The 27,669-nt window shown below is 32.4% G+C and overlaps 1 protein-coding gene and 1 long non-coding RNA gene across 3 annotated transcripts; one reads left to right on the top strand and one right to left on the bottom strand.

Annotated features, from left to right (window-relative positions):
* Window positions 1–5,954: 5,954 nt before the first annotated feature.
* Window positions 5,955–18,571, bottom strand: LOC143072250 (transmembrane emp24 domain-containing protein eca-like). Of its 2 annotated transcripts, none has more exons than XM_076247107.1 (5): window positions 18,392–18,571; window positions 14,257–14,372; window positions 11,809–11,913; window positions 8,813–8,959; window positions 5,955–8,163 (listed from the first exon to the last, which is right to left on the bottom strand). In XM_076247107.1, exons 1-5 carry the CDS (start codon window positions 18,519–18,521, stop codon window positions 8,014–8,016), a joined length of 648 nt encoding a protein of 215 aa, XP_076103222.1. In that variant the 5' UTR covers window positions 18,522–18,571; the 3' UTR covers window positions 5,955–8,013. The 2 variants fall into 2 exon arrangements, with proteins under 2 accessions (XP_076103222.1, XP_076103221.1); XM_076247106.1 differs by lacking the exon at window positions 14,257–14,372 and adding an exon at window positions 14,996–15,111 and having other exon boundaries at window positions 18,392–18,568.
* Window positions 18,572–21,782: 3,211 nt separating this feature from the next.
* LOC143072249 (uncharacterized) lies at window positions 21,783–24,492 on the top strand. Its single transcript, XR_012977091.1, has 2 exons — window positions 21,783–21,843; window positions 24,028–24,492. It is a non-coding gene; the product is annotated as an uncharacterized LOC143072249 (long non-coding RNA).
* The last annotated feature ends 3,177 nt before the right edge of the window (window positions 24,493–27,669 follow it).

The following is a 27,669-nucleotide window of genomic DNA, read 5'->3' as shown; positions in this document are numbered from 1 at the left end:
CTGTGATGTCACAATCGAAGGAAAGAGAACTGAATGGTGGTGACAAGCAGACGAGAAAAGGCATTATACATTGACCACCGGAACCTAAATTTTTACTATAGCCTATAGGAGGTCCAGGGGTCTATGGCGCTATGGATAGTAAACTGCACATAGCTAGAAAACAAGATATATTAATGCCAACGTTTAAAACGTTAATTATATAATACAAATAGACAGGAAATACAAACAAAAAGATTGAAAGAACATAGATGAAAAAAAATGTCTGGTAACCGAGTCAGTATACGGATATGGATAGTAAACTGCACATTGCTAGAAAAAAATCTTGATGCCAAAGTTAAAAACGTTAATAATGTAAAAATTTACAAATAGATAGGAAATATGGAAAAAAAGATTGAAAAAACATAGATAAAAAAATCTAAGCTAAGCGAGTCCCTGTGGTCTAGAAAGCTGGTCATGAGGTTAAGTAATTGGTGCTGTAGTGTATCAAGTTTGCGAGTTCAAATCCCGTCGAGGGATAAAACTTGGCAGCATAAGTTTTTGATTTTTCAGACTTGTATGTATCTATTTGATTTGGAGGTTGGTGTGACGTCCATTTGCACTGAACTAATACACATTTTGTTCAGGGACCAGCTGAAGATCGCCTCCGAGTGCAGGATCAAGTTCTCTCTACTGTTGAAGACCCATTGGTGGCCTTATGATGTTTTCTGTCCTTTGGTCGTGTTGTCGTCTCTCTTTGACACATTCCCCATTTATATTCTCAATTGTATAACTCCATATGTAGGCACTGCTGGAATGTTGCAATACATACACATAGTAAGTTATCAATTGTGAAGCTGAAATCTTCCTTTTGTCGTAAAGTTTTGTTCTCAGCCAAACCTCTTTCAGAGCTTTTTTGTTTGCTTGAAATAGGCTGATTTATCCGTTTCTAAAGCGAGATATTTGTATCTACCTTGACCATTCTTTTGTTATGATAGTTATTTCAATATGTTTAAGTTTATAATATGATATATTAATGAAAAGGGTAGAGAAGTCAAATGTTTTATATTAATGCAAAAGGATAGAGAATAAGATTTTATCGTATTGTTACAGATCTTTGGAATTTTTAAGTATCAACATCGGATTCACAGTGTCCATATTTAGTAGGTAGTTTAACGGTAACTCTGATTGCTGATAAAATTGATGTTAATAGGAATCTGATGTTCAGTGATTGTCGTTTGTTTATGCGATTCATAAGTGTTTCTCGTGTTGATATATATTACCCCTTTGGTTTTCCCGTTTGAATGGTTTTACACTAGCAATTTTTGGGGCCCTTTATAGCTTGCTGTTCGGTGTGAGCATAGCCTGTGGTTTAAGACCGTACCTTAACCTATAATGGTTATATAAACGGAACATTACCAATGATCCATGAAAAAGAGGTCATGGTCACATGAACCATGCAAGACAGACATGTATATACTGGTACATGTAATTAATGAATACACTATTATAGTAGCTTATTACTTTTAGTACCCGGAAAACAGACCAAACCTCATATGAACTTTTACCAATGAGGCATGAACAAAATGCCAAGGTCATATTTATATTATAATTGACATAAATGACTAAGTATCTGATAAACTGACAAAATCATGAAAATGAACATTTGCAGCAGAATGTGTCACAGTGACTGTAGTGTTTGCCCTTATATTTACCCTTACATTTTTTTTGCTTTTGAGAGAGCTGTCATATTGGCAACCACATCTTCTTTTATATTCACCAATGAATTATTCAAATGAGGCCAAGGTCACATGAAACCTGCCAGAGAGACATAGACCCTACAATCATTCCACTTTTTTTTTTTTTATGTGAAACACAAAGTAAAAAAGTTTAAAATCAATTAAAATTTTCAAATCTTTTAAGGCCAAGGACATGTCAGAGTTAATCAAACTTAACACTGCATACTGTTATTTATATGTTATTTAGGCTACAATGACCTCATTATTGTGAATAGTTTATATACCGTAATATCAAATATCCTATATAGCCCATATTTGTTTCTTTGAGTAATGTAAATTTTCTCTTAAAACCTCGCATGATTTATAATATTTATTGTATTTTAATGTTTTTGTATCTTGCCTGACAAGGGCCTATGTTTGGTAAATAAAAATGCCTAATGTTATGTACAGTAGATTACATGTTTCATTTAAAAACAATAATCTTTTATATTGATTTTCCAGTTTCTAATAGATATGTATGTAAATTACGAAAAATACCACCCAGTTCAGTAAAGGGTTTCCAAACAGCGTGTGAAGTGTGAACAGGCATAGATCCAGCCACTTTTCAAAAGGGGGTTCCAACACATGCAAGTCATATGTAAAAGAGGATCTACATGTCCATCTAAAAGCATTAGCTGTCAAACAAAAAGGGTGAAGGTTCTAACAAGAGGTGGATTTAGGGGGGGGGGGAGACCAGGGCCCCCCTTTTTGGGAAACAATTTGGTTGCTTATATAACACTGGCGTCAACGTAATGATCGTAACTGCAATTACGATCATCCCAATATGGCGGACACAAATATAGGGATATTTTATAAGGCTTATTTCTCCACTTTAACAGCTTAGTTTCAGATTTTTTTTATATCAAGAAAAATCTTTATAAGCATTGCCATTGAATGTGTTATTCATAAATTATAGAAAAACAACCAGAAGTACGAAAATCGAGATTCAAAAAATCACGATGATGATCATAACTTTGTCCAAAGATGATCGTAACTTTGACTTGTTTTAATAGAAAGATGATCGTAACTCAGAATGTTTTTTTTTTCAATAAATGAACACCCTATTTAGCAGTCACGATAAAAAAAAAGATAAGATGATTTTAAACAAAGAATAAACAAGTGAAACTGCGAGCTACTGCTCACTGATGATACCCCCGCCGCAAGTGGATAATATTAATAGTGTAAAAATATGCAAGTGTTCGGTAAACAGGAAGTTGTCAAGTGATGAATCTGAAAACGCATCACACGGTATAGCTGACTTATATAAATCCTGAAACCAAATTTCAGAAATCCTTGTATTGCAGTTGCTGAGAAAAATGTGACGAAAATTTTCAACTTGGCTATCATGTGTAAAATCATACAAGTGTTCGGTAAACAGGAAGTTGTCAAGTGATGAATCTGAAAACGCATCACACGGTATGGCTAACATATATAAATGTTGATACCAAATTACAGAAAGGGTGGATGTGTAGTTCCTGAGAAAAATGTGACGAAAGTTTCATGGGACGGACTGACTGACGGACTGATGGACGGACGGACTGACGGACTGACAGACAGAGGTAAAACAGTATACCCCCCCTTTTTTAAAGCGGGGGTATAATGAAAATCGCTATTCTAAAAAGAAATGACATAAGAGGGTTAGCAGACTTATAAGCAAATGTCCGCAATATTTTTTTCTAATGAGTAATTTAGTTGACTTTCAAAATGGATTTACGTTTATATGACGTTGATATAAACATTTTCATGATACAGTTTAAGTATACAGGCCAAAACTTTCACTGAATAAAGTAAAGGAAGGCATGAAGTTACATTATTTTAAAGAATTTTCTATCGGTTTTAAATTGTTGCCTGGTCTTGTTTTTTCTTAATCAAAGTGAACTATGACTATTAAACATTGATAGACTACAGAGGCAGACATAGAGGGAAGGTCAAGGTGCTGGCATCACCTTTTTGTGGGGGAAATTTGGTTGATTGTATAGGGAATCAATGAAGCATGCCTGTAGCGGGCCTACTCTTAGGCAGTCAGTCCCCCATCCCTTTATGAAAATATCTGGATACGCCACTGGACTACTGTTACCTATATTTACCATGGTTTGGCTATTTATGTAAAAAAGGAAAAGTTGAAATAGATGGTATACACGTTCATATTAGATTTTTCAAGCTACAAATCCTTACACTTATACTGTATATATGACATGTATTATTGAAGTTAGTCGAAGAAGTTGTTTTCAGCCAAACATATCAATAAAAGATATACCATTTTATTTTTATAAGGGTGGATGAAATTTGGAAAAAGGCAGGACAGGAGATTTGAGTAAAAAAAGGCTGAATGAACATCTTGGCCAAACAAAAAGGCAGGATGACAATTTATGTAAAAAAAATCAGGATGAAAAAAAAGCAGGACCGAATAGAGTAACAATAAAAACGCAGGATAGAGATTTCAACATAAAAAATGCAGGACAAAATTATTCATCCAAGCCCATCCCCAAATAAAAATTGAATAGTAGCTCCCTTTATTGACGGTTTCATTGGTGTTTTTTTTCATTCAACAGATATTATTACACTTCTAAATGCATTATTTTTTCAACCTCTCCTTCAAAAAGTGTAAATCTGTTAATAAAAGGAACTATAAAGTCTGATTTCCCCAAAAATACCAGATCCTCCAAATGTACTATTGTCCCTATATAAAAGTGAAGGGAAAACAAATGAAAAAAAAATCTCCAATTTTAACAAACTGGTCATTAATATGAACTATCCAATACCTTATTCATATAAAATATATGAAATCAATATAAAGTTGTTAACCCCAATGCATTTTAATATTGAACTAGATAAAAATAAATACGAAAACTCACGAAGTCATAACCATTTTTGCACTTACCAATTGGACGTTAGCCTCCCCTAAGTGATCGTTCCTCATTATTATCACAATATCAGCTGATAACATACATTTTTTCACATACTAGACAGCTTTATTTGTCCTAATTTATCAGAATATGCTTCGTTGGAACAAACAGTTACGATCATCTTAAGTAAAAGTTACCATCATCGTTGATAAAAATAAATAAAAGTTACGATCATCGTGATGTTTTGTATCTCTATTTTCATTCTTCTTGTTGATTTTCCATCCTATCCGAAAAAATATTACAAAGGCAATACTTATAAAAATTGTTTCTCGACATAATATAAATCTGAAAATAAGCTATTAAAGTGGAGAAATCAGCCTTATAAAATTTCCCTATATTTGTGTCCGCCATATTAGGAAGATCGTAACTACAGTTACGATCATCACGTTGACACCAGTGATATACGGAATCACAGAAGCGTGACTAGAGCGGGCCCTCTCTTAGGCAGTCAGTGGGCCCCCACTTATGAAAATTTCTGGATCCGCCACTGCTAACCCCATCTCCATCTCTGGATCCACCACTGTGTGAAGCTTTCTGTGGTAATGATTTTTATCATTATTAAATATCATTTTTGACTGTTTTCTTGTGTCACTACCATGCTTTCATGTTAATTATATGTAAAATTCACATCACCTTTTATTCATATACAGTGTTAAAGCTAAATGATTTAGATTTAATGGTCCTTAATACAGCTACAATTCATTGATTAATCCAGATTGAATGCTTGAATTCCAGAATTTTGATGTTTTGTACCATCAATCTGTCCATAAAATGAATAGAATGGCATAGGCTTCCCATAACTGTTTATCATATCAAGGTTCAAGGCAGATGGAAGCAAGATACAAAATGATAGTCTCGGAAACAATTGTATTACTTTGCCAAACATTATGCAACTTTTTTTCAATATGAGAAAATATGAAGTTACTACAATCAACTAAATCCATTCATACTTCAACAACATTGACAAAATAATATAACTGCATGGGTCTCAGTCATTCTCCATGTACATTTCAACATCTCCTCTAGTGGTCATTTTTTAATTTTTAATAGGTTCACAAGTAGCAATACATCTTAGGATCTTCAAAGAAATACATATCTGTAAAGTTGTGTTTCAATTTGGTCAACTGTTCTTTAGTACATATATTGTAATGTGTGTTCTTGAATAACTTGTAAATTATTTGCATATATTTTTCAGAGATGTTTTCTGCGGGTTTTTTCCTGTTCTATATTCATATTTGTTATTTCTATTATTCCGTTAGTGTAAAGGTAAGGCATAATTTACAAAACACAAAAGTTGTAGTTAAAGTTATTTATTTTTTAAGATACTCTTATACAAGTATCCAGAAACAAAAAAAGAAGGTGAAGAAAACACTTGCACACATAGAACAGAACATAATCAAAATACTTAACACAGCTTAATTCCATAGTACGGATTTAAAAAAAACCAAATAATATAACCACATACCTTCATTCATACAAATAGAATGTTACAATAATCTGTCAAAATATCACCTAAATTGTTTCTGGTTATTACTTCAGTACAATGCATATTCTTTTCAATTGCGGCAATTTGGGTTTTTTTGAAAAACAGCCTTGTTGCAATTTTATTCAACATGAAAAAATTGACTGGCTGTTGGTTGCATTAAAAAATTATTACGATCGTGTCTGACTGTTAAAATTTAACCACACAATGTGTACTCAAACATAAGTTACAACAATATATATAAAGTGCTATAAACTTAAACAGTAATACCTCCCATATATTCAGTAAAAGACAAAAAAAATTAGTGCACCAGACCAGCTAAATTATAATAAAGCGCTTAATTAACTAGTACATACTTATCAAATAAATACAATCCCTATTTACATTAAAAAATCTTTAGGCATAAAGCACTATTTATTGTTTACTCATCTCATATAAACATAATGTCTTTTAAACCATAAAATTCAAATACAATGAATAGCAAATTCCTTGTGATTGTTATAATGAATCAATTTCTTACTTTAAAATATAATTGGACTAGACTTATCAACAAACATACTATTTCATTACTATCATGCAAGACAATGGACAAATGTTAAGTGTGAGATTAACCTGAATGCAACATTGTTAAAAATATGAATCAATATGATATTATTGCTTTCTTTTTGTGACAGTATAGAAATTTTAACACATCAAATTGATATTCCATAGTTAAATGTGTTAAATTATCAGAAAATATTGAAACTAACCTAGATACAAAATAACTTAAAAGTTATTTATTTCAAACATAAATGTTCATCCGAACTATTTTTCCTTTCTATCTAAAATAGAACTCACAGATTAAGTCAGATGTGAGAGATCTGTAGTGAAATCTTGAGAATCGAAAATCTTTGAAACAATAATAAAATGAAAGCACCAACATGATCAATGATTCATTTTGGAAGATTTCAATGCTTTATAGAACATTTGCTATATAAAATCTAAGAATAACTGTAAAATTTGAGTGGCAACTCTATAATTTGAGTATACTTTTATCTGGCAATTACAGAAGATAACATATATTTCTGTTTATAAAATTTAAACTTCCTGTAAAAAATGTGCACACTTCAGAGAAAAAGAATTATTAAGATTTAGGAAAAAATAACAAACTGTTCATATTAATCATAACTGAATTTAATTTTAAGATCATCCCCAAATAGACAAAAGAATTGTAAGTGTTAATTTTTTTAAAATAATAGTAATGAAATTAAGTAGAAATTGAAGTAGAATGATAAATATTGTTTTATACATTCGACCTATTTTCTGCTTTATTGTTTCCTTTTGTATATCTTCCTTATTGGCTATTACCTTGACAAGGATGTATATTTTACAACAAACTAGTCATCAACACACAAATCCTGTATAACTAACAAGAGTATCATTCACAAAAATATACTTATAAAATATAAAGTTAAAGCTCTCATTCTCCAACACACATCCATTCATTTCTTTCACACAAGAACATAAAAAAAAATGTCAAAAACACATGATAATGTATTTCATGATGAGTTATTTAAAACATACCCTAAATGTTGTTAAATTACTAATAAATTTACTGATATTTTTTTTCTTTTAAATCTTAAAATATTTTGTTATTTCTGTCTTTTTTATTTGACAAAATAATCCCTGCCCAATAATATTTCTTTACAAAAAAATCAATGGATTTCTTTAGGTGAGCAATAATGGTTATGCTATTATTTTTTTCCAATTTTTATCCCAAAACTCTATTGATATCCTATAACATAATTTATGATCTCCCAAAACTCAGTCTTTCTGGTATTTTTTTTATATTTGTTAAACTAATCATTTAAACTCCCTAAAATGTTTTGTATTATACAAGTTTTTTAGCTTCAAAAAAGCTCTTAAGATGTTTCATCTGCCAAAATCCTGTAACCAGTAAAATTAGAGTCTGAGCTATTGACCACCATAATACTCTTTGGTTAGTACTTTCACTTGTCTGTCTGAATCTCTCTTCCCGGTACTGAAAAATACAAAGTAAAATAATTCAATTTTTTAAATTCAAATTATGCAAATGAGGATTAAATTTCAAAGTAAATGAATCATAACAGACAAGTTGCATATAAATCACAGCCATTGTTGTTTCAATAGCATTAAAGCATTTTTATTTTATTTGTTTAACAATATCCCTATTAGTAACCTCTTTGCAAAACTGAAGCCTTTATAAGTAAAATTAAATTCTAACCATGTATGCAGAGATCCCATTAACATGGATAATGCAATTTTTTTCAAAAGACAATGTACATGTATTAAAACTCTGAAACTTTGATGCCCTAACAAGATCTAACAAACCTCATAATGTGTTAATATAACACAAAAATGTCATTTTTTCTTTTTTTTTTTTAATTTGCATCGAGGTTCAGTATTTTTGTTATCCATTTTTTTTTTTATCAGTGCAGAAAAAACATGACCTATAATGTTTTACTTTTATAAATTTTGACTTGGATGGAGAGTTGTCTCATTGGCACTCATACCACATCTTTCTATATCTATGAATTTACCATTTGTTCTTATAATTAACATATGTAGGGAAATTTAAAATTGAGTACTGTTTTATGACCACCGTATGTTTTAGTGACTGTAATTCTGACAACAAACACAACCTTACTTACCCTCTGGTAATTCTGTTCTTTGGTAATTTGTTCTACTTGGTCTAACAATTGTCTGATACGAAGCTGCAATTCTGACAATTTGTCTTTAGCTTGTATCTGGGCATAGTCTACTGCATGCTCTCCAACCTGGATGTCTAAATGTACTCTCTATAACAGAAAAATTAATGTAATAATTCAAACATAATTATATAATGAATGCACAATTTTTTTTGTGTGATTACCAATCTTCCTCTATTTCAGTACATGAACTTTCTCCACATATACTTATTTTTTAACTGCTTAAGTCCACTAATAAATTTTACAAGTGTATGTTCCTGCCAGAAATAATGCAAACCAAATTTTTGAAATTTAAATATTTTGATGAAAAATGTATTCCTACCTCGACATTAAACCAGATACTCCGCAGGGCACAGCTTTATACAACCGCAGAGGTTGAACACTGAACAGTTGGGGCAAGTATGGACACAACATTTAAGCTTGATACAGCTCTGAATTTGGATTGTGATTAAATAGTTGACACAACATAGGTTTTTGACACAGAATGAATGTGGTCTAAGAACTTAAACATAAAAACTTAAAAATGTTAAATTAGACATTTACCTATTATGGTCCAATATCCAAAATCTAAATACATGGTTAGATTCAGCATATCATAGAACCCCAAGAATTCAATTTTTGATGAAATCAAATAATGTTCAATTTTAGACCCTTTAGACCTCAATGTGGACCAACTTGATAACGGGGCCCAAATATTAAAAATCTAAATACATGGTTAAATTCAGTATATTGAAGAACCCATATATTCAATTTTTGTTGAAATCAAACAAAGTTTAATTTTGGACCCCGATTTGGACCAACTTGAAAACTGGGCCCATAATCAAAAATCTAAGTACAGTGAAACCTGTCCAAACCGAACACCCACGGGACTTTGCGTTTTGTTCGGTTTTCACAGGTGTTCGGATTGTAGAGGTAGACGGAAGTCGACACCAAAATAATTTTGGCAGGAATAATAGGTGACACAACAGCCGACAGTTTATTTTTGTGTTGATTTAGATGTAAATGTAAAAATAAAAGAAGATAAAAGATAGACGTTTTGCTACATTTTTGTTTATAAATCAAACGCCACTCCGTCAATCACGCTCGTCGTTGGAATATGTCCGACGTGGAGCGATTTTGCTTTTTATAATTATTTTCTCATCCGTTAATTCACTGTCCAATTCAGATTCACAGTCACTGTCATATGACGATTCCGTAGTTGAATCGGGAATGTCATTGTACACACGAGTTCTCGGACTAAACTGGTCACCCGCTGATTGATACTTCGTCACATGATAACAGTGAAACAACAGCAGGGTCCAGTTTATTCTCGGACTTTATCGTTGCTAAATAGCTAACGGAAGTCTTCGGGAGCATTCGAATAAAAAAAAATAATATATAGGGCCTCTACAGGGAATCCAGCAATCGAAATCCATTGACCTTGTTGTGTTGCACGACTTCTTAATCCGGTGAAAGGCTTTAAACTATTATTTAATTAAACAGTTTAGCTACAGAATGGCAGTTTCGATTTTGTGGCCGTAATTATTTGAGTAAGGTGCATTTAATTGATCTGAGGGAAAGGTCCTTTCTTGTCATTATCGGCGATGGGGGTAGCTGACCAGTTTAACATTTCTTTACAAAAAAATCACTTTATACATGGACACAGACATGCTAATTAGTTTGTAATAACAACTCACAAGTTCATTAAACCTCAAATACCTTCGGGGATACTCTGCCATCCTGTGTTTGTTTAATTAAATCATGCAAATAATTAATTATATTTTATTGTTTTGATTGGTATTGATCGATTTTGACAGGTAATTTTTAGATACAAATTTACTTACGAGCCTTTAAAAAGCGTTCGGAATTCGGTGTTGACAGGGTTCGGTTTTTTCAGGTTAGATTAACGTTAATTGATAGAGAAATTTTGTGGGACTTTGAAAATTGTTCGGTTTAAACTGAAATTCGGTTTTATCAGGGTTCGGTTTACCCAGGTTTCACTGTACATGTTTAGATTCAGCATATCAAAGAACCCCAAGAATTCAATTTTTGTTAAAATCAAACTAATTTTTGTTAAAATCAAACTAAATTTAATTTTGGACCCTTTGGACCTTAATGTAGACCAATTTGAAACCACAACCAAAATAAAGAATCTAAATACACAGTTAGATTTGGCATCTCAAAGACCCCATTATTCATTTTTTGATGACTAACAAAGTTTAATTTTGGACCCTGTTGGCCCCCTAATTCCTAAACTGTTGGGACCAAAACTCCAAAAATCAATCCCAACCTTCCTTTTGTGGTCATAAACCTTGTGTTAAAATTTCATAGATTTATATTTACTTATACTAAAGTTATTGTGCAAAAACCATGAAAAATGCTAATTTGGGACCTTTTTTTGGCCCCCCAATTCCTAAACAGTTGGGACCAAACTCCCAAAATCAATCCCAGCCTTCCTTTTATGGTCATAAACCTTATGTTAAAATTTCATAGATTTTTACTTATACAAAGTTATTGTGCAAAAACCAAGAAAAATGCTTATTTGGGCCCTTTTTGGCCCCTAATTCCTAAACTTTTGGGACCAAAACTTCCAAAATCAATCCCAACCTTCCTTTTATGGTCATAAATCTTGTGTTTAAATTTCATAGATTTCTATTTACTTTTACTAAAGTTGTAGTGTGAAAACCAAATGTCTTTCAATTTTTGCGGTCGTATAAAAATGTCACAAACAAATTGAAATTGAATTGTATTTTGGAGCACATTTTAAAAAGTCTGAGAGTGAATCTAAGATTTTATTTATATGAGATTTTTCCAAAATCATTGTCACCATACATGAACAGGCTGTAAGAAACCCTTACTTTTTCAGATATTTACATGTAATAAAATAATTTTCCCCGTTCAAAATTCCAAATTAAAACTTGATGTTTTAAATAATTATCCTCTTTCATGAAATTACTTACCAACTGACCACTAGCAAACCATGCTGACGAGTTTGAGTGTAAACAGATAATATGTTCACCAGCAGTATGAGATGTAAAGGTAAATCGTCCCTCTGCTGCATAGGTCTGGAAAAGAACCAACAACATTATGCTGAATTAAAAATAACATTGGAAAATAACTTGCCTTTTGCAAATTTGAATCCTAAATAAATATATCAAAATAAACATTTGAAAACATCTTGCAGTATTTGATCATCTACGTTACACAAACCAGTACAAGTCTGTTTCAACCAATTCAAGATCTATGCACCATCTAATTAATTTCTATTGGTAGCTGCATAGAAGCAAACATGCAAGCCAGAAAAACTAAAGTTCCTACATCCATATGATAAAATTTTTAAGATTGATTTAAATAAAAATTTTACAATAAAAACAATATCACTGCAACTATAAATTCATACAGTACTTCAGTAAACATGCAATAAATTCAACTCAACCAATCATTAAGCTACATTGTAGTTTGTCCAATCTACATGTTTTAATTTACAAATTTAAACTATAGTTAATTCCAATTCAAATCAACCACCTCCCTCTTTAAAAGTAAATCATCCAACAGCAAGAACAGGTTTTTAATTAGTTTACATTCTTTAGAATCGAATGAACAGACAATTTTTCAACTTTTGACCTCTTAAATGCTCAAATGACATTTTCTTTTTACAAATGTTGCCCAATAAATACTACAAGTTTGGAAATTGCATAGAAATACAAGACTGTTTTCAAATGTTTTTAAACAATCAGCAAAGAGACATAATAAAAAATACACATGCTAAAATGTTTACAGCATACAATGATAAGTCATACATGTACCAGAATTGTAATTATAAACAGCTGGAAGTGTGTGCAATAGATGTACATTTATTGAATGTATTTACACTTTTGCTATTTAGCTGAATTTCAAATGTCTTCAAATAACCCTAGATCTGTCTCTCAATAAACTTATGGCATCAGAAAGACCACTTCTTAATTATGACACCCAACATTTTCATTTTTTTAATGGGTTCTTGTTCAATTGGCAGAGTCATTTGCTTTCAATATTGTAAGTGTAAATACATGTACATGTACATTCATCATTATAAATAATGAAATGTACACATGTATGTTTAGGTACATGTATTCATCTGACATGACAAGTGTCTCTGAAAAATATACTTTATCAATTAGCATTTAATACGATGGATGTATCCATGTATCCTGGATTCCCATGCTTGCTTTAGCAGTTGCAATCATGATATAGTTTAAGCTAAATATAAAACAACCTTTGAACCAAATGTTATAAATATAACTAGATCACAACTACTTATTTTTTCTTTCCTTTAAAGTTCCTAGCAGAGTTGTTCTAAACTTTTTCTTATAATCTTTATGAAGTACAATTTCTGTTTAACATTACAATACCCCTGCCTTTAATTACAAAGTTTTGAAGGAAAAAACACAATATTTTACATACAAATATATAAAAAAAAAAGTGAACTAAAAATATGTACCTGTACAAGCAACTGGTACATGTATAGCCAAAACATGAATATCAAACAATAAATTATAATATCTGGTTCATGCTTATATATGTTTATGCAATAAAAAAAAATATCCTCATATGCATGCATACAAACTTTTCTCTTTAAGTACTAGACTACTTCAAGTGATCATACAATGAAATAAAATACATTCTTCTATGTCTTTCTATTAATAAACTAAACATGATATATGCTTCAGTGAGCCTGTATTGGTCACCCAGTAATTTTGAGGTTAAACTTCAGTGTAATGACATTGATTAAAGAGCTTAAAATGTCGATTTCCAGCAATATACAAATATAGATAAGAACACATTTATCATTAAACTTATACATACAATAAACCTTGTATGTGTTTTTAAACAGAGAAAGGGCATTTTTATTACCTATTACATTAAATGAAAGAAAATATCTAAAAAACTAATAAAATGTTTATACTAATTTTAAGAAGTGAAAATGTCCAGATCCAAACAAAGGGAGATAATGCCAATCAACCATGTCCTAGAATGGTCAGTTAAAAAGCAATTTTCTGTGTGAGCGTGTAGTATACTACTGAAAACATCAAGATTGTAAATGTATAAAATGATTTAGAACAGATGTGCAAAAAAAGGCAGCACAATGTAGTTAATCAAGTATAAAAATTTGCATATTTAAACGTAATTTCCATCAAAACCCTTTCATCTATAAATGAGTTGATTCACAACAATTGACAGGATTTCTTTGTCGGAAAACAAATGAAAACCTATTGAAAAACTGCATTGTATTTATGCTTAAATCTGCTTTTAAAAAAATGAAAATTATTCTAACAAATAAAATGGCCCAACATAATTTACAATGTTCAATCTTGATATTTTCTTTAAAACCACACAGAATAATCTGACCACTAGGACAATCGACTCACCCTGGACAGAACAATGTTTTCCTCAGGGTCTTTGACCTCCACTAACATACCAAACCCTGGTGCTGAGGGATGATATTCCTTCACAGAAAAATCATACACTTGAACTTTGTACTTTCCTGTAATCAGTAATTGTAACACAATGCAACGTGCGACATGCCGCTTAGAATTAACATTAACTGTACCATCTTACATACTGTAAATTCAGATATTATTGCGATGCTTTGATTAATTGCAAAACTGAAAAAGTATCAGTGGGATAATAAAACTAATTTTTTGTGATGTTATTTTTATTTTTATCTTGTATTTCATATATATTTGGGCTTTAATAGAACAGACTTTGCAATAATAAACACATGCATTAATTTCTGAATTTACAGTAACTGACAACTAAAGTTTTTATTTAAATATAAAATACTGCTTTCTATGCAGTTAAAAAGCAGATTTAAAAGATTTATGATTTTATCAATCATACATTTGCTCCTCTAACTACCATTATAAGTATATATCTGAATCTAATCAGATTTCATTGTCATTCTAAATGCTTTTTATTTTCTAAATCTTTCTTCTGAGACAAATAAACTAAGTTGCCAGTTTGATGATACCAATATATAGTAACAGGACACTTTCTACACTTCTTCACCGTCTGAAGTCCTCTGCATTCATTGGCATTCTAATTAATTAAGGTGAATCCATGAAGAAAATGTCCTTGTGCATGTATTTATTAGACAGTTTGGCTTACCCTTGATAAAACAACTTTATCATCTGGATCTTGTATCTCTACATGCATGCCCCATCCAGGCACAGATGGGACATAGTTATTTGTATTCTTGTCAAAAACTTCCACTTTATAATGACCTGTAATTCATACTAGATAATAATAAGTAAGCCACATACATTTTTTGTATATTGACAAATAAATATACCATTGTGTAATGGACCAACAGTTTGTCACTAAGGATTTAGACTAAATATTTCTGAACGTTTGGGACAAAGGAAATTTTTGAGATTTTTGGTGAAAAGTTATGTAAAATATATTGAAAACTATTACGCATGCACAGTACATGGCAGAGAAAGCATCTTTTTGACTTGTACTTGTGAAAATATTTTTTAAAGCTTTGCATAAAGTTTTATGTTTTTCATCGAAATTGTGGAAAAAATATTGATGAAAAGTTTAATTCAATTCGCTAAGGCGAGTCCATGAGTCCTGGACTCATGAAAATATGTCTGGACTCATCATTTTCAAAACTTGCGAGTCCAAAGATGCATAAAATTTGTAAAAGTTTGTACAAACTGAACACAAATATTATAATTTGATAGCAAAAGTTTAAAAGTAACCTGAAATTAATCCCAATGCATTGCTCTATTTGGTATGGAGACTAAATTAATAAATCATATTGCAAAACAAAATCTTCATCTTACTGCTGGGACTCACCATAGTCAAAAGTGATGAGTCCCAGGACTCACCTTCAAAAATCCTTAGTGAGAACCCTGAGTTAGATATAAAGTGTGAAGTGAATACATTCATGACAAAACCAGTTGTAAACAGTCAGAAATTTTTAGATATTTTGAAAATTAAATGTGAACAGTCGGGGGAAACCATACATGTGATTCTTCCGGCGGGAGTTAAAATCTCCCGCTTTTCAGACCCTCTTCCGTCCCTCCCGTTAAAATTTGAAATCTTCCGCTTTTTGAAAATGTCAATCTCGAAAAAATTTCAGTAGACATTTCTGTTTACAAAATAGATACGGACAGGGGAAAAGTCTGAGAAACTCTAAATTGATATGGGAAAAGTCCGAGAAAAACGGAAGTTTCCTGTAATGGAATTTGTGTCAAAAAGTAAATAGGAAAATAGCCTCATGTAATCAATGAAGGTGTTAAGGATTATAGACTGTATATACAACAATAAAAGATGATTGGCATTTACCTAGTAATCAACTAGCTAGTTAAATATACATGTCTGGATGATTTACAGTGATACTGACAATGGAACAGTTGTATAAACATCGACTTTATAAATTGTGATGCTGTTGAAAACATGGAACAGACTTATGTTTATACTGAACCTCAAAGACAATAAAATCAACTCAAATATGATATTTATGTCTTGTCTTCAATCTAGGCCAATGGAATACCTATACCTGTATCATGTTACCACGAAATACATGTACCCCAGCATAATATTAAAGAAGATGCAGTATCTAGCCAAATTTAAAAATGGTGCAAGTCCAGTGCCAAGGGTCAAGACAATGCTTACTACACTTCATGCAAAGCTGACTATGGGGACCTAATTACTTGACCAAAAATATGGAGACAGCTACCCACCAGAAAGCCCACAACTCTATCAATTCAACACCTTCTTTTACAAACATGTTCAGTAGTGGTACTAAAGTTGACAATGTGGCTAAAGCAGAAGTACTTTTTGCCAACTATGTATGATGGCTGATCACTTTATCTTTGAACTATATATGATGGCTGATCACTTTAACTTTGAACTATATATGATGAATAAATATTTGACCCCCCCCCCTTTTATCTTCTATTTTACTAAGTAAAAATGGCTATGCAGGTGCTTGAAGGTATGAAATCATTGGGGGTTTTTTAACAAAAAAGGAAAATATGCAGTTTAAACACACACGAAAAAACCATTGCGTACGTCGATAAAAAATCTCCAGTAATGAGGCCCAAACTCCAGCTGAAAATTTCCAAATCTCCAGTTGTGGCTTGACAACTCTGTCACATGTATGGGAAACAATTTTGTTCAATTGAGAAAACCAAGATAAGATCTAATCTATGGATTATCAAACTGCAAATTGTGGTATTCTGAGAAATATTAAAATTAAATGATTTTCCTGTTGAAAATAATTATTATAGCCAATTATGAGGTTAGTAGCCAATCAGGTGTTGATAAGCTGATTATCTGTAATCACAATTTATAAAACATGATGTAAATGTTGCTTACATTGTAGCTGAAGGTCAAACTTGTCAGAAACATGATGACAGGAAGAATGATAGTAATTTCATTGAAATAATATGACATTAAAGGGATGACCCATCTTCGCTAGCCAAGGGTTACGATCCATTCCCGTTCTCTTCACCCTTGGCAGATTGAGCTAACATTTGTGGTGTCAATATGTAACACTGTTGTCATCTATCGGAAGATTAAAGTCACGCCCATTCAGAATACATTATTCTTGGTGAATGGTAGCAGTTGAACTCTTCAACTTGCCCAATACACTTTCGCACCCTACACGTTCGCACCTCGTACGTTCGCACCCAAGGTCTGTTCGCACTCTACACGTTCGCGCCCAATTTTAATTCACATTCCAGTTGAATAATTGGAATAAATGTTTTAAATTACCTTGGTGTAAATATTGAATGTATTAATTACAGCTTGGTATGAGTAAAACATTGAAGATTTTAAATGAAAAACACAAAAGATAATTGTCTTGACAGCTTGGTAACTTTGATCTGAAACAATTAAACAATAAAATATAGCAATACACTATTATAACCAAAACATGATAAAATTTATTCAACACACAAAAAACCTAGTCAGAATCTCACTTAGTTGTTTTGAAACAAGTCAATGTAACAAAGTTATAGCAATACACTATCCAAAACATGATTAAGATTTATTCAACACAAAAAAATAATGCTGTCTCACTTTATTTTAAGACAATTTTAAAATTGGGCGCGAACATGTAGGGTGCGAAAGTGAAAGGGGGCGAACATGAGTGGATGCGAACGTGAATCGGCGCGAACGAACCCGGATTCACATAAGACGAGGGTATACTTGTTTGATGGGTATTTGTTCTATTAAGGATGCATCATGACATCACAATTTCCACTGAAATTGCATGCATAGAACAAATTCAAAAGACATACGAAAACATATAATTTATCTGACAAATATACATGAATCATTGAATGTGAGAGAAACAAATCAAATGAATTCCAAATAAATGTTTCTTTGTTATCATCTTTAACTGATGGTGATGATTTTTTACTGTTTGAGTAGACCGTTGTATAAAGTATTCAAAGTTTATCAACTGCACGATATGAAAAAAAGGGGGATCGTAAGTCCATATTTTTTATGTGTGACAGATTTTAAACTTATGTTACAATTTGCACGCACCTACAACCATAGTTTCATCTGGAATTTCTTCGATGAAGCATTTTTTCTCTGTTTCACCGATGTGGAAGTAAAGAGCATTTGTGAAAGATATGACAAGGACAAAAATAAAATATGAAACGTGTGTTTCCATCTTCTCAAGTTTGTTGTCGTGCCGAAAGGAAGTGACACGTCACACATGCGCATGTCGGTAGGACGGGTTGCACTAATGACAGGACGATTTCCCGGATAGTGACATGACGGTTGACCGGACGAGATATTAATAGTCATAAATTTTTTGTTATTCGATATATTTTATTAGATATTTGTAGAACTTGAAGATCTTAAAATATGTTTTTTGAAAATCAAACAAAAAAAGTGAAAAAAATATTTTTGAGCAAATAAAGTTGACCGGACCATAAATTATGTGTTCAGATGATATATTATTTTTGTTGCTAAATGCATGATTTTTACGCAAATATAGGAAGAATCAACTCCTTAGTCTGTTGTTTTCCTATTGAAATATAAATGTTCCTTAATCTGAACAAAAGTGTTTTCAACTTTATATCATACCCCAACACTTCCGAAACTCTGTTTTTGTTACATCTATCTCAACTTTGGCCAAAAAAATCAGGACATTTTTGTGATTTTTGTCTCTTTTACCATAAAATCTTTAAGAAATACTTCGAATTTTTAGCGCATTTCAAGTTTGCGTTTGCGCTGTTACACTAAACAGAGGGTGGTAACGAAAGGGTTATTTTCGTGCAACATGTTTTGCCATTTTTATTTCACGTGCAGACGTGAAAAAAGGCCGGTTTGTTATTCAACGTGTTTCGTGAAATCTGTAAAAAGATCAACGTGCAAGACATTTTTAATTGTTCGTTCATCGTGAAATGGCAATTTTATTTCGAGTTCTTCCCTGCAGATACCCCCCCCCTTTACGCCCAAGAAAAAATTAGGTTACTTATATAGGGAATCACTGATGCGTGACTGGAGCGGGCCCCCTCTTAGGTAAGTCAGTGGGCCCCCACTTATGAAAATTTCTGGATCCGCCATTGGGGCCACCTCTAAAAATTACATTTTTAACTAGTGTACATGTCGGAAGTATTAATTTTACATACTATTCTTCAAAAACTCACTGCACAATTATTAAAAAAAAGTTATAAAAAGAACATTTTTTTAAGCCCTTCTTTTTGAAAATATTTAGTGAGTTTTTGAAGAATAGTAAATGAAATTAATACTTCTGACTTGTACACTAGTTAAAATGTAATTTTTAGTGTATCAGCGCAAACGCAAACTTGAAATACGCTAAAACTTTGAAGTAATTTTTTAAAGATTTTATGGTAAAAGAGTCAAAAATCACAAAAATGTCCTGATTTTTTTGGCCAAAGTTGAAATAGATGTAACAAAAACAGAGTTTCGTAAGTGTTGGGGTATGATAAAGTTGAAAACACTTTTGTTCAGATATTAAAAAGAACATGTATATTTCAATGGGAAAACGACAGACTAAGGAGTTGATTCTTCCTATATTTGCGTAAAAATCATGCATTTAGCAACAAAAATATATCATTTGAACACATAATTTCTCAAAGAAAGCAAACTGAGTGAGGATCTTCTTAAGTGTTTTTGTTCACTTTTGAGTAGTAGATTTAAGTACTTAAATTTCAACAATTTTCATTACGATGCCAGTGGTGCAGGGATATGCTGACTATCTCAACTTACCGGTAGAGCAAATTCTAAGATTATTTTTTTTTTTGGGGGGGGGGCATTTAGACTTGTTTCATCGTACAGATGTGGTTAAGGCTCAAATTAATCACCAGATAACCAGAAGTGTGATTTACAGTGCATCAAACTTCTATCATTATCGGTTTATAGTCATGTCGACTCTAATGACATGTATTTTTTCTGTAAAAACCATTTATTTTTCTTCGAATTTTAAAGAATATTTCCAAAAGGAAGGGCTTAGAAAACTGTTCTTTTTAGGGAAGCTTGAGATAAAAATATCAATTAATTTCGTAAAAATAGCATTTATTGCTATTATAGTCTCTAATAATTTGCCCAGAACAATATGTAGGATAAAATGTATCCATTCCTATGACATGTTATCATTGGATACATATATGAGGGTCTGGATTGGGTGGGGGGGGGGGGGGGGTTCTGATATTCTGTAAACATTTCATTTTCACCCCTTTTTTCTCTAATCTTCAAAAAATTAACCCCTGTTTTCTCTAATCTTCAAAAACATAACTCTCCTTTGCCCGTTAATCTCTATTCTTCATTTTTAAGGGCATTATTCTTTAATCATTTAACCCCATCCAAACCCTCATATATCTTGGACAGTTAGACCAATCCATGTCACTGAATCAATAAACAGTTTTCGATTTTGGTCTTAATCCTACATCACATAGTAATGAAACGTCATATGAGAACAGTAAAGAAGTCTGACGAAAACACACAACAATCGTACAGAAAAAAAATCGACAAATGGTAAACAACGCGCAACGTCCGGGATCAACCATACTTTGGTTATAAACGTGTGTATTGAACGGTAAGCATCTACTACTAGCTTGCATTTTAAATTTAAAAAATCATCAATATCAAAGTCATGTTTTTTTTAAAAAGACTATTTTAAGTTGGTGCATGTAGAAAGATTATGTAAATCCACAAAGATAATTCATCGCACCTCCTAAAATTACTCACAAGAAATTATCGCACTAACGTTGAACATTTACAGATAAAATGAATCGAATTCAGTAATCAATATTATGGATTCCGCTGCTTCAATTACACTTGTTTGGACTTTAATCCTGTTATTTAATACATTATAAAGTTATAATTTCTGACGAAATAGTGTTAAAACATACATTCAAATCAATTATTTTGTATTTTCATAAAGTAAAAAAAGAGTTTTCCCACGACCCTTTATTCGAAAATAGTACTGCATTTATTTTATTTTCACTGTCGTACTCGAGTCTGGATTCGCATTTTATATACACTGTATAGATAGCAAAGCAAATATTTTACCATTTTAAAAATGCACCATGAGCCAGAATACAAACATATGAGGCCGTTAGTTTTCTCATTTGAATTGTTTACATTGTCATTTCGGGGCCTTTTATAGCTGACTATGCGGTATGGGTTTTGCTCATTGTTGAAGCCGTACGATGAACTATAAAATTTCTGTGCTAATTTGGTCTCTCGTGGAGAGTTGCATCTCATTGGCAATCATACCACATCGTCCTTTTTTTTTATTAATATAAAATGGAATCAAGATACAGAGAGAGGAAACCAGAATGAAACAACGACTCGCCTTCGCAACTTTTGCTACATGCCGGATATATAACCAAAGTTATGAAGATATTTTTAATTGGCGCAAATGAAATGCATTCCTATATGGACGTCATGTTGCTGGTTGACTGTGACGTCATTATTTGAAATATCAAAACGTTGGAACAAGAGTGGACAATCAACTGAAGGTATGATGATATAATTTTTGGTCATAAAATATTATTTTTAAGTTAAGCTCTTTTTTTCTGAGGGGTGTCTTTAAGGTAACAGTTGCATAGAAGGACAGACAATAGAATTCCCGGTTGAAGAGTGAATTTCTTTTAATTTGTGAAGGCCGACCTCTTGTTCAATTTAGTTGAGGCAACCTCAAATAGGCAACAGTACAAATTCAAAACTGTTTACTCTATTTAACTTGAATATCTTTATCTGCGGGATTAAAAATACAAATGAAAGAGTCCAGTTGTAGTAGTAGGGTGTGCCGCAGGTACCCGGGTGAGGATATCACAGTTACTGTAGTTTGAGGAAGAATATCAAGTTAGCCAACCGCTGGATAATAATTTGTCAAAGGACGATAACAAAACCAGCTAATGAAACTATCAACAAATACAGGGAGGCGTCCGGGAGGTTTAGATCGACATGAAAGGCGGATTACCATAGGTTCAAAATCTTTTACGTCATTTTTTAGTAGCAACAAACAACAGAACTATGTTCCGATTTGATACCTGGATGTTTAGTAGACTACATTTTTGTTTGCTATGAGGATTCCGTATATCACTTATTGCGGACCTTTTTTCTGTATTGTTATGAGTTACAATGTATGACTTAAATCAATCAGCAAAAACCCATCGAAACAACATATGATACAAAAATTTATTAAAAAAAACTTTTAAATATTTGAATGATAAATTGATTGGTTCTCAATAACGACGACTCCAGTATGTACACTAGATATATATCCTGCTGAACTGACTTTTAATAAAGCTTATATTAAACACTGAACGCTGCCCTTTCTAAGATATCTAACCTTAACGGGAAGCTTCATACCAAAATATATGATAAACTGGAAGAGATGATTTTCGTTTCCAATTGTTATTTATCCAGTTTAGATGGTGATGTTCCCTTGTCACCATCTTAGAGTGTTTATATATGCATCTCAACTTGCTCAATTCGCTTGTGTATGTAACAACGTATTTGCTTTTAACGAAAGAAATCTTTGTTTTACTGAAAAAATATTACACCAGGATTTCGAGATCACACACTATCAAAATATTACTAAATCTTTTATGCGGTTATCTTATTTAAAAAGGACAAAAATGTCGGCATTCACCTCAAAAGCTAACCAAACTTAAACAGACTTATTCAAAACCGAGATATAATTGCGATATTGCTGTCAGATCGTTATAGATGGGGTATGCTGGTTTTAATATATTGATTCACTCATATATAGCCTTTGCATCGGAAATCATGAATACATTTATTTTAAAGACATGCAGTTGTTGGCTTGATATGAGTTATGTGCTTTTCCTAATTTCATCATAATGATGATGGCATGATACTAAACCCCTAGCGGGAGGGATTGTGTCTGATTTTCATATGATGAAGACATACTCTTGTAATCAGTTTAATTCAAGTCTGGAGATAATATGTCAGTAACTGCAACTAGTCCACATGTGTTTCTTCGGTCTACATTGGCTAGAGGTATAGGGGAGGGTTGTGATCTCACAAAACATGTATAAGTTAATCTCGTCGCATTTGTAGCCTGTCTCAAGTCATGACCCTCTGGCCCGTCTCCGGGTGCTGGATTTCTCGCTGAGTTTGAGACCCATGTATTGGTGGCCTTCGGCTGTTTTCTGCTCTTTGGTCGGGTCGTTGTCTCTTGGACATATTCCTATTTCAATTCTCAATTTTATCAATACAAAACAGTAAGAGGACAATATTCCGGATGTCATCATTCGGAGTCTAAGTTTCAATAAATAAACCCAGCTCCTTCTAAAAGAAATGAAACATTATAACACATCATAGTAAACTAACAAATATAGACGGTTCACATACAGCTAACGTTCCTAACATCTAGACTACCCATGTTGTTAAGAGTAGATATGTGACCACCTAATGAATAGTCATCTCTGAAAATTTCGATCAAAATACTAAGACGGATTCAGAATTTTTGAAAGGGCGCGTAATTCTAGAAAACGTATTATTTACCGCCGAGCGGAGCGATGCGAGTTTCTTTTTTAACAATTTTATGCTAAAATAATGATATACTTTCCAATCAAAAAGGGGGTGTAAGTCTTAAAAACTCTTCCGCCATGTACTGATTACACCTTTCAATGTCATAATAGGAATTATATATTTTCTGTTTCTTTATGTAGACTAATGGACGATGATCAGATTTGCTCCACAAGTGAATACTCCAAAAAGCGACGGCGATTAAAAGGAATTTTTGACATAGGAAACGTGGATGAATACGAACTAGAACTTACAAGCTTAACTGCTCATACCTGCCGGGAAATAAATGCACAGAGCCAAGAACGAATAAATTCAAGTAACCAGAAGATGCGTAAAAAGCAGAGACTAGTCAATTCGAACAATGCCTTCTTTGTCAAATCAGACGACTCCTGTACATGTGAACGTCTTGGAATCGCGAAAGTTTCTAATATATACCCATCTACTATGTGTCCAAACATCAACAACCATTTACACAATATATTTGTGTTAAAGCATGAACTTCCGCTAGCGTGTCCAACATGCTGGAGTTTGCAAAGAAATTCCAAAGTATAGCGGACTATATATGTAGGCACTATTATTCATAGTTATTGAAAATATTGAGAGCTGAATTATATTTATGTAAATAATATAAAATATACCTTTAAAAATAATGTATAGAATATGTATATGTATATATCTGTGTGTGTGTGTGTGTGTGTTACTTGACATTTAATATTTTACGAATGTCCTGCTTTAAACGCAATAGTCGGCTTCCTCAGTCATCCAACTACTTCTCTGTATGCTAGCAATATATTTGTAAATCTGTGTGTGTGTGTGTGTGTTACTTGACATTTAATATTTTACGAATGTCCAGCTTTAAACTCAATAGTCGGCTTCCTCAGTCATCCAACTACTTGTCTGTATGCTAGCAATGATCTATTAAAGTTATAATCTTCTATTAGGTTCTCTGTTTTTTTTGGGGGGATCTGGTGAAAAATGACATATTTAACTCTGGTTCTATTTTACTGTATTGTCAATGGCTGATACTCGATTGTAATGAAAGGGGGAGGGGCTATATAATGAAATAACAGAAATAGTACCATGCCTAACCGCCGACATCGAGCTTGCAAAGCTTTTGATCATTTTCACAATAGTGAAACACCACAGTAACTTGTTTCAGATGTTCCCCCTATATACCGAAATACTTAAGGTATATAGGGTGAAGGGAATATGAGACAAGTGCCTGTGTGAAACACAGATAAGATGTCGCTGTCAGAAACGTCCTATTTAAGAAGATTTTAAAATTACAATCTTTGTCGGCTGACTCGCAGGATAAATCGTTGTCAACAGTACATCTTTGTTGGTATATGTCCGAATGCCAGAATGGCTGCATAAATGTCCACGTGAAGTATTATCTTAACTTGGAGTTTGTCGTCGTCAAACATTAAACCTGAAACCACTCGAACAATCTTGACCTCAATCATTCTAAACATATCTTGTTTAACAAATACGTCGCATATGACCGATAGTCAAAAGCATGATTTCTATATATACGGATAGAATATAACATATGGTGAACTTATTATATATGGCCTGGGAGTATTATTAGTATATTAGTCCAAGATATGGCTTATATCTCTAAATCAAATCAGATACTAGTATAGAAATAGATCCATTACCTCAAACAGATCAGCATGCATGATCTACCATCATTGTTTGGTCTAAAAACAAAGAGGCATAGAGTTATTGTCATTGTATTGCTGTCTCTTTTTTCTATCTCAGTTGCAGTTCTGGGAAAACGTAAGCAAGATGTTTTTAAAAGCTATACGTATGCTTAGTCTGTGTCTGTGGTTGTACCAAAAGGTTTTCAGAGTTTTCAGAGTTTGCTGTGTGTATGGTATATTATAAGGAAACAAAAGTATAGCCGACGTTTTCTATACAACACGGAAAAAATTTAAAGTCTATGTTCGAATTGTTACAATTAGTTATCCCTGTATTTATATTTCACATGTTTATACTTGATATAACGATAATTGTACTCATAAATAAGATATGCTCTTGCAATTCCAATTTTACCTAACTTCCCTATTTAAAAAAAAATAATTTTTGATTGGTTGGTGGCTTTATCCAGTGGTATTTTTTAAGTAAGGTTCATAACAACCATATTTGTTTGGAAATATTTTCCCCAAGCTTTTATTTTGAACGATTATATTTCAAAATTGGGTTAAAAAATACTGGAAATCTGTCATGATATTAACTGAAAAAAAATCCACGTCTAACAACTAAGTATTTTCGGGAAAAAGAACACAAATTTAGACACGGACTAAATTTGTTTTAAAAGGATATCATTCAAATTTTGGTAAATTTACTGAAAAAGTTTACCTAGCAACAATAAACTTTTGAATACATTATTCAAGCTTTCGTTTCAATTTTGCAGAATTTTCGGAAAGACTTTCATATTCCCTATTTTTGGAGAAACTAGAAAAGTATCAGGAACCATATTTTTGACACATATAAGCCAGAACTTTTATACATATGCACGAAATACGAGGTAAAATTATATTTCAAGAGCAATACCTACTATAGAGTGCCAATTAAAGATTTTGGTCATGTTGAATTATTTGTAATCTTATTGATGTCGTCAGTTTTACCTTTTTAATTTCTCTTTATCCGTTACAGTTTTCAAATTAATTTAAAAAATTGTAAAAAAATCTACATTTCAAGGCCAATTGCTCCATAATCTATAGTCCTTATTTATGAAACTGACGAAATGTTTTGCTGCTAACATTTACTCTTTCACAGTTTTGCTGAAATTTCAGTGACAATAACTCCATCCTGGTTGTCCCAATCACCCACCACCCCAAAGCGAGATAGATCTTGACCTGCAGATCAATTTTAACAGGTCAGTTTTGAGCTGTTTTTTTAAGCAAACACTGCCCTGTGGTTAATGGATATATCCCTGGACACAATTTTAGACTAGATGCCCTAATGAAACATTTTAGTATTTAGGCAACTATCTGTAAATATCTTCTGCCAATTAAGGCACACCTCCTGGAACCCGGTAATGACAAATATATATCTGGAAACACAACATATCAAACATTTAGACTGAGTTTTATTGATTTTTTTTGCCAATTGTTTATTCCACAATGGTTAGAGCCTAGAAAGGGGGGGGGGGTGTTGATAGCTCACAAAACATTTTCAACTTTTATGCATTTCTTGCACCTGATCCAAGCCAGGAACCTCAAGCTGTTAGTATTGTGAGTTTTAATTTCATTTTAGTTCATTTGTATGTTGCGGAGTTAAGTGTTAATTTTGCTCAACTAGTAGGAGCAAGCTCATGCTGGCCTCAATGTGAGTGATTTTCTTGCTACCTTGAAGCCTCATTTGTGGTTTATGGCTTTGTCATGTTTTTGTCTTTTTGACACATTGCCCATTCCCATCCCATTTTCTATTTGACTTACCATTGGACACAGATGATGCACTTGCTTGCATATCATATAAAGTTGTAAAGGGACATAACTGAACAACGGTTACAATAATGCTACCCAAATTTGTACTTGATCTGTGTTTTGTGGTAATAACAATTGTGTATAAGTTTTATAACATTTGGTTGAGGCAAACTTAAGTGAGGGAACGGAAACAAAATTCTGCAATATTTCCATTTGTACAGGGTCATAATTTTAGAACGGATCAAATGACACCATCAAATTCAAACTGAAATCTGTTTTTTGGTCATAAGCATTGTTTTAAAGTTTCATAGCATTTGTTTGGTTTAGGCAAACTAAAGTTGAGAACGAAAACGA

This window comes from Mytilus galloprovincialis, chromosome 4, assembly GCF_965363235.1.
Source record: "Mytilus galloprovincialis chromosome 4, xbMytGall1.hap1.1, whole genome shotgun sequence".
NCBI lineage: Eukaryota > Metazoa > Mollusca > Bivalvia > Mytilida > Mytilidae > Mytilus > Mytilus galloprovincialis.
Note: the sequence above shows the minus strand (reverse complement) of the source record. Positions and strands in the feature narration are given on the sequence as shown.